This window comes from Vicia villosa, linkage group LG2 (genome assembly GCF_029867415.1).
Source record: "Vicia villosa cultivar HV-30 ecotype Madison, WI linkage group LG2, Vvil1.0, whole genome shotgun sequence".
Classification (NCBI taxonomy): domain Eukaryota; kingdom Viridiplantae; phylum Streptophyta; class Magnoliopsida; order Fabales; family Fabaceae; genus Vicia; species Vicia villosa.
The window spans coordinates 11,021,313-11,040,935 of NC_081181.1; the positions used below are offsets into that span (position 1 = coordinate 11,021,313).

At 32.9% G+C, this 19,623-nt stretch overlaps 3 protein-coding genes, 1 long non-coding RNA gene and 1 pseudogene across 4 annotated transcripts; 3 read left to right on the top strand and 2 right to left on the bottom strand.

Annotated features, from left to right (window-relative positions):
* The first annotated feature begins 1,464 nt into the window (after window positions 1-1,464).
* LOC131648552 (uncharacterized) lies at window positions 1,465-2,779 on the top strand. Its single transcript, XM_058918304.1, has 2 exons — window positions 1,465-2,209; window positions 2,262-2,779. The coding sequence occupies exons 1-2, from the start codon at window positions 1,465-1,467 to the stop codon at window positions 2,777-2,779; spliced, it is 1,263 nt and encodes a 420-aa protein (XP_058774287.1).
* A 7,621-nt stretch (window positions 2,780-10,400) lies between these two features.
* On the bottom strand, window positions 10,401-12,489 carry LOC131645863 (uncharacterized). The gene is made up of 5 exons (XR_009297210.1): window positions 12,296-12,489; window positions 11,631-11,743; window positions 11,452-11,550; window positions 11,131-11,263; window positions 10,401-10,514 (listed from the first exon to the last, which is right to left on the bottom strand). It is a non-coding gene; the product is annotated as an uncharacterized LOC131645863 (long non-coding RNA).
* A 1,135-nt stretch (window positions 12,490-13,624) lies between these two features.
* On the top strand, window positions 13,625-14,860 carry LOC131648553 (receptor like protein 29-like). Its single transcript, XM_058918305.1, has one exon. It carries the CDS (start codon window positions 13,625-13,627, stop codon window positions 14,858-14,860), a length of 1,236 nt encoding a protein of 411 aa, XP_058774288.1.
* A 562-nt stretch (window positions 14,861-15,422) lies between these two features.
* On the bottom strand, window positions 15,423-19,605 carry LOC131648554 (zinc finger protein ZAT11-like; annotated as a pseudogene).
* LOC131649120 (nucleolar complex-associated protein 2-like) lies at window positions 16,217-19,248 on the top strand. Its single transcript, XM_058918864.1, has one exon. The coding sequence runs from the start codon at window positions 16,595-16,597 to the stop codon at window positions 18,860-18,862; it is 2,268 nt and encodes a 755-aa protein (XP_058774847.1). The 5' UTR covers window positions 16,217-16,594; the 3' UTR covers window positions 18,863-19,248.
* Window positions 19,606-19,623: the final 18 nt, after the last annotated feature.

Here is a 19,623-nt window from a genome sequence, read left to right on the forward strand (position 1 = left end):
AATTAAGCCAAACCAATGCGGTTTGGGTTAGTTCGATTTTTTATAATATTTTTATTTAGACATTCATACAGGTATAGAAGATAACATAACTTTATATTTAGTCATTCATACATTATCAAATAACAACAAAACTCATCATATTTGGACAATACTTTTTCATTTGATATACAAAAATCAAAGTGGAAAAAAAAACATAAATTAGTAGCATAAAACAATATCAAAAACATTATAATAAAAAAAAATAGAGGAGAATAGAGATTAAAGAAGATGAAAAAGAAATAATAGAAGAGATTATAGATTATAGATTATAGATTATAGATTAGCTATCACTTAAACCTTATATGGTGCATGGTCCTACCATAATGGTTTTTTTTTTGAAACACTATTGATCGAGAAAATCGTGTACAGAGGGTGGTTTTGTAAGGACCTAAAAGCCCACATTGCTAGCTATATGGCTTGTTACGTCTTTCCACATTGTTTCTTTGGTTATTGAGATGGCAGGATCTTTAAGTTCGTTTTGTAATACTTGACTTTTTGGATTAATAAAGTATGTTTTCTCCCAAAAAAAGAAAGATGAAAAGAATGTGTGATACTTCTAGGAGATATTTGAGAAGGATGAAACTGAAAACCTAAGTGCGAGGAAGAAAAAATCCTTTGTAATCGTAAGGTTAAAGCATAATAGGTTTGGTTTTAGTTGGTTGTGGGTTAAGTAAAATTTGGGTTATAATCGGTTTGCAAAATACAAACCGCAAACTAAACTGTGCGGTTTTGCTAAAAAAGGGCCCAAACTAATCTGAACCAAATGAGATTTTTGCGACCTTCGATTTGGTTTGATTCGATTAACAGTTTTCTATTGGACTTGTTCGATTTTGAACGCCGATAACTGCCTAGGCTCGAGAGAGAGAGAGAGAGAGAGAGAGAGAGAGAGAGAGAGAGAGAGAGAGAGAGAGAGAGAGAGAGAGAGAGAGAGAGAGAGAGAGAGAGAGAGAGAGAGAGAGAGAGAGAGAGAGAGAGAGAGAGAGAGAGAGAGAGAGAGAGAGAGAGAGAGAGAGAGATTTGAGTTTGTGTCTTGTTACAAGATGAGGTAACTTCAGATGCAAGCAACAGGAAAATGCATGTAACAAGAGTGCAACAAACTAACTGAAAGTTAGTTATATAGCTGGCAATTAGTTAGGAGAATTAATACTGTATGTACATTACATAGTAGCTATTATGCACGCTTCACTTGCATATATAAACAACTTGTAATAGTTCTCCAACTTTCAATGAAGATAGATGCTGTTTTCTTCAATTCATAATATGGTATCAGTGAAAACGTCTATCCTTCATTCATCTTCTTCTTCGTTTAACTCATTCACCATGATCATTGTTCTTGTTTTTCTTCTTACACAGTGATCTTTTTCAGTTTCTTGTGCTTTTGTTCGTCTTTCTCATCGATTCAGTGACTTTTCTTGATTGTTCATCATGCCTCCGCGCGTTTCTCCACCTGACATTGATTCACCTTTCTATATTCATCCAAGTGAAGGACCTAATTTGGTTTGCATCTCCCCCAAGCTCAATGGATCCAACTACCTTGCATGGAGCAAGTCTATGCAACGAGCTTTAGGCGCGAAGAATAAATTTTCTTTCATCAATGGTGATCTCGCGATTCCTTCACATCAAGATCTCAACCGTAATCAATGGGAAAGGTGTAATCACTTGATTCATTCTTGGTTATTGAATTCTGTTTCGGAGCAAATTGCTTCCACCATTGTTTTTCATGTTAATGCGATTGATGTTTGGATAGATTTACGTGAACGTTTTTTGAAAGCAGATCGTATTCGTATCTTCAATCTTCATTCATCTATTAACAACCTGAAACAATCTTCACGTTCCGTTATGGATTATTTCATTGAGTTACGTGGTTTATGGGAAGAACTCAATGAACATCGTCCAATTTCTGCTTGTACATGTGTTCAACAGTGTCGTTGCCTTGCCATGCAGAATACTCGTGCCTATCGTGATGAAGATCAGGTTATGCAGTTTTTATCCGGTCTCAATGATCAATTTTCAGTTGTTAAAACACAGGTTTTGATGATGGAGCCTTTACCAGCTATCAACAAAGTTTATTCTCTTGTTGTGCAAGAAGAGAGCAATCATAAATCTGTTAGCCCTAATGAAGATGAGAATGCCTTGATGGTTAATGCTGCTAATCGTTTTGAGCCCAAGGGTAAGAATTCTCATTACAAACATCCTCCTCGCCAGTGCACCTTTTGCCATAGAATTGGCCATACAGTTGATTTTTGTTATCAAAAAGCATGGTCATCCCAATTTCAACAAGAACAAAGCGCAAGCCAATGCTTCTACTACTCAGGATTCTGATGTTGACCATACACCTGCTAGTTCTGCATCTCCTTCTACTGATCCTCATGCCAACATTTCTCAAGCTCAATATGATCAGTTAATTGGTTTACTCCAACAGATCAATTTGATTCCATCCACCAATCCCTTAGTTTCCACCTTGATGACTGATTCTATTCATAATGCTGAACCTTCAGGTATTGTATGTAATAGTTTCAATTCTTCTGCTCGAGCCAATTATTGGATACTTGACTCTGGTGCCAATGACCATGTGTGCTCTTCCTTAGCTCTTTTTACTTCCATTCATAGTATCACTCCTATTTCTATTACTCTTCCTAATGGCAGTTCTATTCGTGTTACACAAGCTGGTCATGTCCATTTTTCATCTACACTCTACTTAGAGGATGTACTATACTCCAATGATTTCATCTCAATTTGATTTCTATTTCCAAATTGTGTAGATCATTACATTGCCAAGTTAAATTTTCTAATCATACTTGCTTTATACAGGATTTGAACAGCCTGAAGATGATTGGTTTGGGTAGCCAGATTGGAGGCCTATATAGACTGCAAGTTGATACTTGCCCTCTTGGTGATACCACTTTCTGCACCAGCTCATCCAATCACCTTTCCACCAGTATCAACACCATTTTACCAAATAATGCCTTATGGCATTTTCGTTTAGGTCATGTTTCTCATCAGAACCTTAGTCATTTGTCCTTGTTATATCCTAGTGTATCATTTGATTCTAAAGCTACATGTGACATTTGCCACTTAGCTAGACAAAAGAAACTGCCATTTCCTCATAGTCCTAGTATAGCAAACTCTAAATTTGAAATACTCCACTTAGATATATGGGGTCCATTGTCTGTACCATCTATTCAGAATTACAAGTATTTCCTTACAATTCTTGAGGATTTCACTAGATTTGTATGGATTGTTTTACTCAAAACAAAATCTGAAGTGGCTTCCAAAATACATCAGTTTGTTAAAATGATTCAAAACCAGCATAACATTACTCCAAAAATCTTCAGAACTGATAATGGCCCTGAGTTTGCACTTTCTTCTTTTTATGCTACTCATGGTATTAACCATCAAAAGTCTTGTGTGGAAACCCCCCAACAAAATGGGAGGGTGGAAAGAAAACACCAACACCTTCTTAATGTTGGTAGAGCCTTATTATATCAATCCAAATTGCCAAAACCCTATTGGTCCTATGCATTACTCTATGCTACTTTTATCATTAACAGAGTTCCATCCACTATTTTGAATAATAAATCACCCTATCAAATCTTCCATAATACACTTCCTGACATTAAGTCATTCAAAGTGTTTGGTTCACTTTGCTATGCTTCTAGTTTAAGTGTCCATAGAACTAAATTAGATCCAAAGGCTAGAAAGTCTATTTTTTTAGGCTATCCTCCACACATGAAAGGTTATATTCTTCTAGATTTAACCACTAAAGAGGTGTTCACCTCAAGACATGTCTCTTTCCATGAACATATACTACCATATAATCCTTCCACAAGCATATCTTGGTCATATTACCCTAGTTCTTCCCATGACCAGTCTACTATTCAACCATCTCCCACACTTCCATCAGTTTCTCCACACTCATCTATATTTGATGATCCTCATACTGATGATACCTTACCTTCTCCACCCAATAATTCCACACCTACCTCAGCATCTCCATCTGTTCTTTCTTCATCCATACCTACTCGTGTCTCAACAAGAGTGTCTCACAAGCCATCTTACTTGCAGCACTATGTTTGCTCTCAATCAGGCAGCTCCCATTCATCTACTTCAGGTATGCCATATCCTATCTCTGATTACCTCTCATATTCCAATCTGTCTATGCCTCACAGCCATTATTCTTTGTCCATTTCTTCCCTCACTGAGCCTAAATCTTACAATGAGGCATGCAAGTATGATTGTTGGAATAAGGCTATGCAGTTGGAACTGTCTGCACTTGAGAAGACTGGCACTTGGCTTATTGTGGACCTGCCTCCAAACAACAAACCAATTGGCTGCAGATGGGTCTATAAGATTAAACACAACCCTGATGGAACTATTGAAAGATTCAAGGCTCGATTGGTTGCTAAAGGCTACAATCAAATTGAGGGTTCGGACTATTTTGAAACATATTCACCTGTTGCCAAAATGACTACAATCAGAATTGTTCTTGCTCTTGCCTCTATCCACAACTGGCACCTTCATCAATTGGATGTCAACAATGCATTTCTCCATGGGCAACTTCAAGAAGATGTGTATATGACTCTTCCCCCAGGTGTTTCAGCTACCAAACCTAATCAGGTTTGCAAACTTGTCAAGTCACTTTATGGTCTTAAGCAGGCTAGCAGAAAATGGCATGAAAGATTAACAACATTCCTCATCCAACATCACTTTAAACAAGCCACTGCTGATGTTTCCTTGTTCATCAAGCAAACTCAGCATACATTTACCATCATGTTGGTATATGTAGATGATGTAATCTTAGCTGGAAACTCTTTACAGGAAATGAAAGACATCAAGGAGAAGTTACACAATGAATTTCAAATCAAAGACCTCGGGCAATTGAAGTATTTCCTTGGAATTGAGGTGGCTCACTCAAAACTTGGAATATCTCTTTGTCAAAGGAAATATTGCCTTGATCTCTTACAAGACTCTACTCTACTCTCTGCTAAGCCTGTATCTACTCCCTCTGATCCAGCTTCCAAAGTGCATCAAGATTCCAGTGGTCCCTATCATGACATTCCCTCTTATAGAAGACTTGTTGGAAGACTTCTCTATCTTAATGCTACAAGACCTGACATTACATTTTGTACTCAGCAGCTTAGTCAATTCTTGTCAGCACCATCTATCAATCACTTCAATGCAGCCACTAGAGTCCTACGATATTTGAAGTCATGTCCTGGGAGGGGTATATTCCTACCAAGAGATTCTCAACTAACCCTACAAGGCTATTCAGATGCAGATTGGGCTGGGTGTTCAGACACTAGAAGATCCATCTCTGGTCAATGTTTTTTTCTTGGTAGATCACTTGTTTCATGGAGGACTAAGAAACAATTAACTGTTTCAAGATCTTCGAGTGAGGAAGAGTATCGGGCACTCGCAGCTGCCACTTGTGAATTGCAATGGATTACATATTTGCTTAAGGACCTACATGTTGAATGCCAAAAGATGCCAGTTTTATATTGTGATAATCAAAGTGCTTTACACATTGCTGCCAATCCTGTGTTTCATGAGAGGACCAAACACTTAGAAATAGATTGTCATATTGTGAGAGAAAAGATGTTGAACGGATTGATGAAATTGTTACCATGCACGTCAAAAGATCAGCTCGCAGATTTCTTCACTAAACCACTTTTGCCTCAACCTTTTAATAGCTTGTTATCCAAGTTAATGATGCTTGATATCTATCAGCCATCAACTTGTGGGAGGGTGTTACAAGATGAGGTAACTTCAGATGCAAGCAACAGGAAAATGCATGTAACAAGAGTGCAACAAACTAACTGAAAGTTAGTTATATAGCTGGCAATTAGTTAGGAGAATTAATACTGTATGTACATTACATAGTAGCTATTATGCACCTTCACTTGCATATATAAACAACTTGTAATAGTTCTCCAACTTTCAATGAAGATAGATGCTGTTTTCTTCAATTCATAATATGTCTATTGACCATTAATTACTTAGAAAATGATAATAAAGGACAAACAGTTTAATTTGGCTTTATTTTCTACTTCAGCTGTATAATATAATAAAAACATCAAACTCTTGATAAATAAATTTCAACATATCTAAAAAAAATCATCTAACAAAACAATATAATAATATCTACCACCTCTTGTTTTTCCTGCATAATAGTTGAAAGAGAAATGATAGTTGTACACCAAAACTTATAATTTACACCGTATTTTTATACTATTTGATTATATTACTATATTTAATCATTATTTTTCACTTTTTTTAATAGAGAAATGATATGTTTACACCTATTTTTGACAACTACACCATGTATTGTACTTTTTGAATTTTATTATTATTTTTATATGAACTAGTAGGAAACCCGTGCTATCGCACGGGTCTGGTCGAGGTTTCACATTACATGTATCCAAATATCACTTGTACAATTCTTTTATATAAATCAACCATATATAAATTATTAAATATGACATCATATTTTCAGTTAGATAACATTAATATATTTATAATTTATAATCATTTATCAAAATTTAATTCATGTGTTTGGAATATCAAATATAATATAACTTATTTTGCAGTTCATAAATATTCACGTAATTTCAATTATATACTAATAATATGTACCAAGTTTTAAGCATTGATTCATATTTGTAATAAATCGTACAATTATTTTTATAACTTCAATTTTATAAAACAGTAGCAAAAGAAATAGTTAAAAGATAGACATTAAAATGATCAGTCAATAAATGATATCTCATAGATACATTCACATCGACCCGTCAATTATTTTTATATCTTCAAATTTATAAAAGAATCCATCAATAGCAGATATCTCATAGATACGTTCACATCTACCCGTCAATTCAGATGAGTTTACCAATTCCAGTTGAATCCAGATGAGTTAATTCTAAAAATTTATTAAATCTATTTGAGATATTAGTCCATTTTTCCAAACCTAAAATGTATCGCAACTCCCGTCAAATGCTTAAGAGTTTCTATATTTAATGTATATTCTTATAATATAAAAAAAATATATAATTTTATAAGTTTAAAAAATATAATTTTAATTAAGAAATTAAACATAGTCAGAGAATAAAATTTATTAAACCTATTTGAGATATTAGCTCATTTTTTCAAACCTAAAATGTATGACATCTTCCGTCAAATATTAAAAGTTTCTACGTTTAATGTATACTTAAAATATTTAAAAATTAAACAAATAATAAAAATATGAGTATGTTAATAGAGTAATTAGATCTTGAATATGTACAATTATAAAAAAATAGAAATTTAAAATCTATGTATGGTAAATAATATATATTTATTCTCATATATTTAAAATAATCATATTAAGTAGTCTCAATTGGATAGTGTAATAAATATAAAATCTCAAATTTAAAATACTTTGTAACTTATTTCCGTTTATAAAAACAATCGTAGATTATTCAATTTATAGAACTAACTATATTAATAAATCTTTATCTTTTATCATTATTTTTTATGATTACTATTTATCATTAAATTTTCATGACTATCGATTAACATATTTTAACATGATTACAATAATGAAGTTAATTTGAAAAAATTCTGAGAAGTTTTAGTTATTTCATAAGTTTACAAAAATTACAAAATCTCAATTGATTTTGTTTTGTTTTATTAACCTTTATATAAAAATCTAAATAATTTCAAAATATATTATATCTCAAATAAGGATCTAAATAATTACAAAATAACTTTTATTAAATATAATGATAAATTAAATATTTAACCTTAGTACGTATTATTACATTAAGTTAAAAATACAACTCTTAAATTACTTTAGAAAAAATATTTTAAATTGAAAAACTAAATTATTGTTTACACTTCCAAATTTTGCAAGTACATTTTTTTGACATGTGGCCTGCTTCAATTTTATAAAACAGTACAAAAGAAATAGTTAAAAGATAAATATTTAAATGATAAGTCAATAGCAAATATCTCATAGATACGTTCACATCTACCCGTCACTTCAGACGAGTTTACCAATTCCAGTTAAATCCAAATGAGTTAATTCTAAAAATTTATTAAACCTATGTGAGATATTAGTCCATTTTTTCAAACCTAAAATGTATCACAACTCCCGTCAAATGCTTAAGAGTTTCTACATTTAAAGTATATTATTATAATATAAAAAATATAATTGTATAAGTTTTAAAAATATAATTTTAATTAAGAAATTAAACATAGTTAGAGAATAAAATTTATTAAACCTATTTGAGATATTAGCTCATTTTTTTCAAACCTAAAATGTATGACATCTCCCGTCAAATATTAAAAGTTAAAATATTTAAAAATTAAACAAATAATAAAAATGTGAATATGTTAATAGAGTAATTAGATCTTGAATATGTACAATTATAAAAAAAATAGAAATTTAAAACCTATGATAAATAATATATATTTATTCTCATATATTTAAAATAATCACATTAAATTTTATCTTTTATTTTTTATGATTATCATTTATCATTAAATTTTCATGACTACCCATTAACATATTTTTAACATGATTACAATTATGAAGTTAATTTGAAAAAATTCTGAGAAGTTTTAGTTATTTCATAAGTTTACAAAATCTCAATTGATTTTGTTTTGTTTTATTAACCTTTCTATAAAAGTCTAAATAATTTCAAAATAAATTTTATCTCAAATAAGGATCTAAATAATTACAAAATAATTTTTATTTTTATTTTTTTATAATGAAAAACTAAATATTTAACTTTGGTATAAAATAATTATAAGTTGTAGTAAAAAGTAATAAATTTTATCTCTATTGATTTTGATTTGTTTTTATTAACATTTTTCTAAAATCTAAATGATTACAAAATATATTTTATGTCAATTTAGAACTTTTAATTTTAATAAAAAACTTAAATAAAAACAAAAATTAGTAGTATAAGCAAATTAGTTGTATTATAAATAAATTTTAAATTAATAATTATGTAAAATTATTTAGTTTTCAATTCAATAATAATAATTTCATTCAATTGAATTTAAAAGGTAGACTTTTTTAAATCTTAAATTATTATTATTGAATTGAAAACTAAATAATTTTTCATAATTATTAATTTAAAATTTATTCATAATACAACTAATTTTCTTATATCTGAAATTTGTTTAAAATTTTTTAAAATTTATTTAAATTTTTTTAATAATATAAATTTTAGAACTTTTTAAATTAAGAAGAATTAAATATAAATTTTTTAAAATTTAAAAGATAATAATAAAAATAATGAAAACCTCGACTTAGAAATCAAATTTTGAGTTTTTTTTAGGAACTTTTTATAACGCTCTACACATGTCTTCAAAATAATGATTCAAAAATACAACTTGGTTTAACATGATGGACTAAAATTACATGCATAAAAATTTTATAGCAACTAAAATATATTATTTTTTAATAGAGACTGAAAATGAAAGTTGAGATATTTATAGGAAGCAAAAATATATTTAACCCATAATTTTAAATTTTTTTATTAGATTAAATTTTTTAATTTAATTAAAGAACAAAATGTATAATTAAAAATAACAAAAAATTGAAGATTTCCTTATTCAACATTTTGATTCAATAAAAACATTGAAATTAAGCCAAATATATAAAAAAACTAAGCTATATAGGTCGATTATTTATTATCAAATATTTATCAAATTAATTATTATCACAAACATCTGCAGATTTCATTATCAAATTATTAAACATTAGCACCACTAAGTATGTTGATTATTAGAAAGCTATATGTGCTATTTGGTTAGTCTGCCACTTATACATTTAACTGGTTCTTCACTCAATGCTCTTCAATAGAAAACAGTTACAATTGAGCCATATCAATCAATAGTGTATCAATTACAATGGATCAATATTTATTCATTTAATTAATTACAGCATGAATATTCTAAATAATGAGGAAAAATCGTATAAAGAATCAATATTTATTCATTTAATTAATTACAGCATGAATATTCTAAATAATGAGGAAAAATCGTATAAAGAATCAAAATAGAATGAAAAGATGTCCCATGTATACAAAAATGAAAACAAAGTTAAAAATAATCAAAATAGAATCAAAAGATAGTGTATCAATTACCATGGATGAATATTTATTCATTCAATTAATTACAGCATGAATATTCTAAATAATGAGGAAAAATCGTATAAAGAATCAAAATAGAATGAAAAGATGTCCCATGTATACAAAAATGAAAACAAAGTTAAAAATAATCAAAATAGAATCAAAAGATGTCCCATGTATATAAAAATGAAAACAAAGTTAAAATTTGAACAATGTATTAAACATAAGTAGAAATCACCATTTTTCCATATACTGTCAAAGCAATAGCTATAGCCAAAAGCATCCATGACAGAACATCGTTAATGATTGCAGCTGAAAGAGCAACCCTTCCCAACTTTGAGTTGTCCGCTTTTAACTCTGCAAGGATTCCAGAAAGAACAGGACATTCAGTGACTAAAGAACATCACCAAGAATTAACACAAAAGAAACGGTCGAGAATAGCGCTCTCGTTCTGAATGGTAACACCATACCATAAACTGCTACAGTGACTTTCTACCTTTCATTCTTATTGTAGATGCATCCATCCATACTCCAACCAAGAATAGAAAATATAAAAGACCAACATTTGCTATTGACTCAAACATTATCACACTTCTTAGAAGAAAAACTGCATCAGCAAATGTATAAGACATACCTTCAAACTAATCAAAAACCCATAAATTAACTCTCAATCAACAAACTTTAAAAGCTTTTGAAACATAACAAAAGAATAAACTTTTTGCAGGTAAAATATGTCATTTTTTCATGTATCAATAAGAGACACAATCAAATCTCCATCAAATAAAAACATCATTTTTAATCAATTAAACAAACATCAGTTGAAATAAAAATCAATATGCATAAAGAACATACTAACTGTCGCATAAAATTTTATTACTAATGGAAATGTGATACAATGGTTTATTACTAACAGTAACTACAGTTATGTTAGAGACAACAACATAGATTAGTTAATAAATACAAATATATATACCTTTTTCTGCCAGGTGCGAGTAGATTGGTATAACTCTTTGTCCATTTTCTGACCAACTTCGTTCTTGCTACCCATTGAATCACTTTCATTTTATCAGATTTTTACAAAGACAGCTACTCCCTGCAAGAATTGACTACAATCACAAAGCACAAATTAACCTCAACATATTAAATCAACTAATTAATCAAATAAATACTACTTCAAATTAATAATTCAGAAAGTAAAAACCACAACTTTAGGTAAAAAATTGTGTGACCAAAATATGAGAAGTGTAAAGATCAAAACTTTTTTTATATGAAATGAATATAAGAATATGGTTACCTGTTCTTGGTCCCAAAAACACAGGATTTGTATGGAGACAATGACTTTGGATTTATAGATATGCAACCCGGATTAGTAGATGGACAGGGTATAATTTTCCTGCAAGAGACTCGTTGAAGCAAAAATACAAACATGTACCATGCAATAATCCAAATTAGAATTATGCAGCTAAATAGAACCTGACAAAAACTTTTCAGCCTATAAATTTTCTAACAGTTTGGTTAGAGTCACGCGGTGTTAATGCGTGTTTACGGAGGCCATTGAGCAGTCCATCATAATAAGCCCTTTCCAACTGCATAAACAAATATCTTTGTGTGAGCCTCCAAAAGAGAAACTTGTAAAGAAAATCATAAAACTCATACAAATCAAGATAGATATTAGATTCACATTTAAATTGAAAACTTCTACTCATGTGTATAAATGATAAAAAAAAATGGCAAACTTATACTCATGTGCTGAAACGGAAAACTTATACTTATGTGTAGAAACGATAAAAAATGGCAAACTTATACTCTATGGTTTCAGATCTGGCTGTAGCTTTCACAACACAAACCTTGCATTTTATTGGAGGGGCCTTGATGCATATGGTCAGCGGCAGTTGACGCGGATATGTTGGCGACGGAGGCATAGGTGTTTTTTTTACAGCGGCGGCTCCGACGGTGGTGGTTTGCAACAGAGGTGTCAAAGAAATACTGATTTTGCAAAAGAGAAAGGTTGTTGTTGTGTTTGTAATTGAGAATAAGAGTGTGAGTGTGAATCTAAGAGTGATGGTTTGGGATGGAAAGAGAAAAGGAATCGGTGACTATGGTAAAGAAGAGAAGTAGAGTGAAATATGGTGTAGTACCTTGCAACGGTTTCGCTTTCGAAGTTGGTGATGGAATCAGTGCGGTTTCGTGTTTTTGCGTTAGGGTTTGTGTCCCATCCTTCACCTTTCTCGATTAGCCATGGGTTATGGATTCAGAGCTTCAAAGCTTAAAACAAATTTGTGGTTAATAAAAGGGTTCAGAGAGAAAAGGGGAGGATCACAAAGAGAGAGAATAGTTCTGGTGCTTTGTGGTTAATAAAATTACCCGTGTAACTATTCAGCTCAATGAGACCTTTCAGTCCTCAATGCATCATTAAGTTGCTTAGATATTTAAACCCAATTATATTCTCAATACAACTTTTGACATTATTTCACCTATAAAATAGATTAAAAAAAGGAAAAACCAAATAAATAAAAATGAAATCAACCAATCAAAAAGTGACACAATAGATAGCATTTAATGTCAAATGAATATGGTGGTTTTATTTATCAAAAGGACAAATTTACTCATAGAATTTGAACGGTTTTAGTTATTTAATCAGAGGGCTTAAAGTGTAATTACCAGGTACTTTACTTTTTATATATTATAATAGATTAAAATTTGTGTCAATTGAAAATGAAGTTTAGAAAGCTAGGGTGTATGCCATGGTATCATAATTTCAATGTATATGTAGCATTCCTCTTTTTAATACAAAGAAATCAATGCCATTGTTGTATTTCATAAGGATAGGTGTTAAATTTTGGATGTAAGAATAACATCCCTCTAGTTGAAAGGGAAATAATTAGAAAGCGAGGGAAAGGGAATATTTGTTGCACACTGAATTTTGAATATTCGACGGTGAGAGTAGTCATGTGGTATCACCTCTTTTGCATTGGATTGCACACAAAACGACAAATTTAATTTTTGTTACATCTTTCACACACACACTCACAACAATATTACTCGTCTTTTTCTTCCACCTGTCCCACCCTACTCCTCCTCTTCCATATTTCTCCCACCTTCTCTGCGCCCCTACTCATATCACACTGCTAATAATACTACTTAGTACTTACACACAATTGTTTATTTTATTTTATTTTATTTATATCTAGAAATTTTGTTTTTCCTATTTTTGTTTTAATCTACTTGTAGTGTATTTTGAATGTTGAGTGATGATGTGTGGCGTGTCACCTCTATTGCATTGCACACAAGACGACAAATTCACAACAATATTTCTCGTCCTTTTCTTCCACCCGTCTCACCACTCTTCCTTCATTCCATTTCCATATTTCCCGCGTTTGCGCCTCCAGCCCATATCACTCACTACTTTTTGCATAAATAGCAAACAACACTTTCTTCCCCAACACACCATTTCCCTTCCAATTCCAATGGATGATTCAATCCTAAAATTAGCAGTCATTTGGTTAGCCTTCATTCTCTTTGTTGTCTTCCCCCCCGAAAACCAACCTTCCATTGATCCACTTGAACAAAATGCTGTCTACCGTCTTCTCAACTCCCTCAACCCAACCCTTCCTTGGACCACTCTCTACCCTAACGACCTCTGTATCTCACCCCCACACTTCCTCCTCTGCGACTCTCAATCACACATTGTTGCAATCACTTCCCCACCTTGTTCCCCTAACGCCACTCTCAACGATCCTCTCCTCTTCACTCCTTTCACCCACCTCCGCAAACTCACCTTCTCCAAATGCTTCAACAACTCACTCAACCCCATTCACTCCCTTCCATCTCTCCCTCCATCTCTCCAACAACTCATCCTCATCGACAACCCGTCTATCCTCTCGCCTCTTCAGCCTTTCCTCCACAACCTCACCTCTCTGAAGAAACTCGTCTTGACCGGAAACGGTTTCCACGGCCAACTCCCGCCGCAGATAGGTCTCTTTCCTAATCTCGTAGAGCTTAATCTTTCCAGAAACAATCTCTCCGGTGAACTTCCGGCGACTATCGGAAGGCTGAAGAAACTCAAGATTCTTGATCTCAGTGGCAACGACTTTAAAGGAAGTGTCCCCGAACAGGTTGGAAATCTCGTTTCTCTTTCGAAACTTAACTTGAGTCACAACGAGTTTACCGGTAAAATACCAGAGAGTTTTATTCAGTTGAAAAACATCAAGTATTTTGATCTAAGCTTCAACCGTTTTGGTAAATTCGGTGTCCCTTTGTTCTTATCTGAGTTTACCAAAATGAAGGAAGTTTATCTAAGCGGGAATAAACTCTCCGGTGAGATTCCGGAAATATGGGAAAAACTTGATCGTCTTGAGAAAATAGGGTTTTCTGATATGGATTTGGTTGGTAAAATCCCAGTTTCAATGTTTTTTTATTTGGAAAATCTGTCTTATCTTGCCCTTGATAACAACAACCTTCACGGTCGTATTCCTGATGGATTTTGGTATCTTGCGCCATATGTGGAGGAGATCAACTTGGAGAATAACAATTTGAGTCAGACAATGGCACTCACCTGTGGAGCAGAAATTATGCTGAACAAGTTGAAGTTGGCAGGGAATGTTGGGATGCGTTTGAAAATCAGCAATCGTGGGTGTTCTTCTTGTCCTAAATATGGATGTGGAGGTGTCTACGGTAGCTACAAAAGAACTGATGAATGGTGAAGTCCTTTTCAATGGGGTCTCTTATAGTTTTAGTTTATGTTTCCATTAAAAAAGAATTACTCAAATCTGTTTACAAGAGTGTGACTCAAGTGTAAATGGAGTTGATAGTAATGGTAGTAGTAGATGTGAAGGAATGCTTAGAATAGTTTCTCGAAAGAAAAAAAGAGTTTCAAGTATGTATGAGAAAAACAGAGCAATATTATGGTTTAACTATATGCATAATATTCCATTTATCATATGAGTTCATGCTCTAATCAAGGTCAACTTTGAAAATTGTATGGATTTTAAATTTTACATGTGAGACTTTGTTTTATCATATTCAATGTAAAGTCACTTTTCCACGTTTTAGATTAAAACAAATGACTTATTTTTCTAGTTCTAGATATATCATGACTTATTTTACATGTTTTTTTTACCAATTAAGTAAAATAACATGAGTTTAAGTTTTAAAAAAAGAGCATAATAACGTGAATTTCTTATGTATATTCAAGAACACAACAATTTACTTAATACAGTAAAGTAAAATACAAAATGGAAAAAAAGGTACTGATAAAACTATATCTTACATAGCAAGTAGCAATAAGTTAATTCAATTGAAACAATCCACCAAATTAGGAGTTGATTGTCCAATATTCAAAATCTTCAAATCATTCTCTAATGGTGTCAAATTCAAATCCAAAAACAAAAATCTCTTGATATTCACCTTCTTTCTCTTTGCTAAATCAATATTAGTACTATTATCAATGGTACTGCAACCACTATTATTACTACTAGTGGTTGTTGTGGTTGTAGTATTATTGATAAGAGTGAGTGTATTTCCGTTTGAATTATTCGAAACTCTTCTATGTCTCCTCATGTGACCACCCAAAGCTTGTCCTATTGAAAACTCCAATCCACAAATTGAACATTCATGTGTTTTAGCTTTCGTTGTTGTTGTAAACATTCCATCATCACCGTGGCTATTCATCTCCATCAACCTTGGTTTCTTGTGACTCGCACGGTGATAGGGAGATTAATAGAATAATTGATTATTAGTTAAATGAGTTTTATTAGTATTTTTATGTATTGGGAGTATTTTATATTATGATGTTTTCTAGAATTAGTTGGGCTTTAATTAGTTATTGGGCCTTTAGTTACTATTCACTACTATTATATATGTACTCATTGAGAGATGGAAAAATTATCAATCAAATGAAAAAGTCTTTTATTTCCTTTAATTCTATTTTGTTATTTTAGTGTTCTTCCCCTTTCCTAGTTTAAACCCTAGTTTAGAACCTTGGTAGGAATTGCTTCCTATCAATTGGTGCTTTCATCCATGTACTCAAATCCTCCTATGGATTATTCTTATCACACACCTTCATACCATTCATGGAGTATTCCTCCTACCTATCCCACAAACCCTTATTTTCCATCTCCTACCACATCTTCATTTCCATCTTTTCCATGGGAACTCTTTACACCATGTTACACTTGTGTTGGATCATCATCACCAAGTTTGTATCCAAATCATGGATATTCACCACATCCACCTAACCTTAACTCATATTCATCCTACTACACATCATCTCCAAGTCACTCATCCATCTTTTAAGAAAAACTCAAAAAAAAAAATCACAAAAACCTTCTGATTCACCCTTCTCTTTTAATACCAAATCCACACCCTATTCTTTCCCAATATCAAAACCCACCGAAAATCTTTTGCCACACGGGTCTCAAAGACCTCTGATTTCAGCGATGGGCACAACATCAACGAATATGTCACCGTTTATGGACAAGCAGATAATGGATCTGAATCTCTCTCACGGATCTCCTGCTCCTTCCACCAATGATTTCATCGACCTACTCAAGCTCCCTCGTCACCACCAACAACAAGTACTTGAAGATGATGGTGATGAACAACAACACGAAGAAATTGATTCATCATTCACTCACAATAACGGAATCGAAAGTGACGATATCGTTCCTAGCTACGCTTTTCAACCGATTAGTTCGCTCCCTGATTTTTCCCCAAAAAACCCAAACCTCATCCCGCCGATCCCGCCGAACATGTTATCACCGGAGGCAATATCCTCTTCCCTCAGATTCTTCAACTCATCACTCGCTGCTAACCGAGTTCTCGCAACTCGGAACCAGGAAGATTTGGATGCTGATTTGGAAGATGGAGATCTACATGTAGATGAGGAAGCTACTGAGCATGAGGTTCAAGGAAGGAAAAAAAAATCTTCTCAGAAAGTTATAACCACTGCTATGGTTGATTTGTGGTTGAAATCAATTAAAGAAAATGGGAGCTTAAATGCGGTTCGTTCCTTGATGAAGGCTTTTAGGGCTGCGTGCCACTATGGTGATGATGAGGAGAATGAGTATATGGAAAAGCTTAGTGTAATGTCTAGTGATGTGTTCAACAAAATAATGTTTATCATACTTAATGAAATGGATGGAATACTAAGAAAGTTGTTGAAGATTCCTGCTATCGGTGGAAGAAAACAGATGGTAACAGATTTAATGACCACAAAACAATGGAGGATTTATGGCCATATAGTGAAGTCTTACCTTGGAAATGCTTTCCATATTTTGAACCAAATGAATGACTCGCACATGATATCATTTACTTTACACCGGCTTAAATATTCTTCAGTGTTATTGGCTGCTTTTCCTTCGCTCCCAAGGAAATACATTAAGGTGTATCTTCATTTCTGGGGTACTGGTGGAGGTGCCCTTCCGGTTGTTTCGTGCTTATTTATGCGAGAGTTATTCATTTGTATTGGATGTGGCTGCATATATGACTGCTTCAAAGGAAATTATAAAGCCTATGTTTTGAATTGCCATTTTGTAAATGCTGTGAAACTTAAACACATTCGCTTTCTTAGCAACTGCGACATTGAACTTCTCGGTGTGGATCTTCCGAATGCATATCAACGTGCCTTCATTTTTATCCGACAGCTGGCCATGATTTTGAGGGACACACTTAATACAAAAAATAAGGAAGCTTTTCGCAAGGTTTATGAATGGAAGTTCATTAACTGTCTTGAACTTTGGACTGATGCTATCCGTGCTTACGGTTCACAATCTGACTTTAAGCAACTTGCATATCAGTTGACCCAAATAATTTTTGGGTTAGCCCGTCTAATTACCATAGCTAGATATATTTCCCTTAGGTTGAGATGTATCTCGATGCTGAACCAGCTTGCTGCTTGCATTCAATCATTTGTACCAGTATCTATGCTTCTTTTGGATATGCTTGAGATGGAAAAGTCGAGTCGACCCCCTACAGGAGGTGTTGGCAAAGCTGTTGATTTACGCAACATATTGAAGGTTAGCAAGCCGACTCTAAAGACACGAGCATTTCAAGAGGTTTGTGTTTTTTCTGTGGTTGAAGAACTTGCGGAACACCTAGCACTGTGGAGTAATTCTTTTCCGTTCATGGAGTTGCCCTTTATTCCAATTGTGAGGTTGCGTCGCTTTTGCAAATTGACCAAAGTTGAGAGGTTTCGAAGAGAAATGAGACAGGTTCAAAAGAATAGGATGATGGAGGATGAGGTGAAACTTTATGAGCATGTGATGGATAGTTCATATAAGTCGTCGGTTTCGGATTGTGTTATACTTTTAAAGAGCATCTCAGGAAGTGATAAGCCGGATAAAATCACGTACTGTCAAATTATTTTCGGTCTTTGTAAGACGAGGAGGTTCGAAGAAGCGCATAAGGTAATCGAGGAGATGCAAGCTTGCGATTGCAGGTCTGATATCAATACTTGGACCGTCTTGATCCAAGGGTACTGTGATGCCGGCGAACTAGACAATGCGTTTCTTAGTCTTTATAAGATGATGGAAACAATTATAAGTTGCAAAGGCCATCAAAATTCTAACTTGTTTACTACAAATCTGGATTGTCACCTTCTCCAGGGACATTTACTAATGAATCCTATAATTTTCCCAAATGTCAACAGGTTTCTTTTACAGATTCAAAGTTTATTGCTGGTAATGAATCTGATAATTCCTATTTGAGCTACTTAATAATGGTTAATCATGAGAAGGTTGGGAAATTTCTACAGCTTATAGCCACATTCATTGGTGGTTTTGTGATAGCAGTTACCAAAGGGTGGCTTCTTAATCTTGTTACTCAATGGGATCCGGGAACAATATCTCCACTCTCATATTTATTTTCGAACCTTGAGGACAAGGTTCATGTGAACCCCGCGGCAATGATAGGGAGATTAATAGAATAATTGATTATTAGTTAAATGAGTTTTATTAGTATTTTTATGTATTGGGAGTATTTTATATTATGATGTTTTCTAGAATTAGTTGGGCTTTAATTAGTTATTGGGCCTTTAGTTACTATTCACTACTATTATATATGTACTCATTGAGAGATGGAAAAATAATCAATCAAATGAAAAAGTCTTTTATTTCCTTTAATTCTATTTTGTTATTTTAGTGTTCTTCCCCTTTCCTAGTTTAAACCCTAGTTTAGAACCTTGGTAGGAATTGCTTCCTATCACACGGTGTCCTCCCAACGCTTGAAACGACGAAAATTGTCGTTTACATGTCTTGCACTCGTACACGCGGTTGTTGAAATCTGAAGAGTAATTCACTTGATCAATTTGTTGACCTCCACCAGAAAGATACATCAAGTATTTAGCCATGGTTATGCTATTAGTATTATTTTGATCACTTTCTCTTTCTCTCTTCCTCACTACAAATGAACTAATGAAAATATTGAACAAGAAATTTGAAAGGTGTGTGTATGAGAGTTATGAAATTAA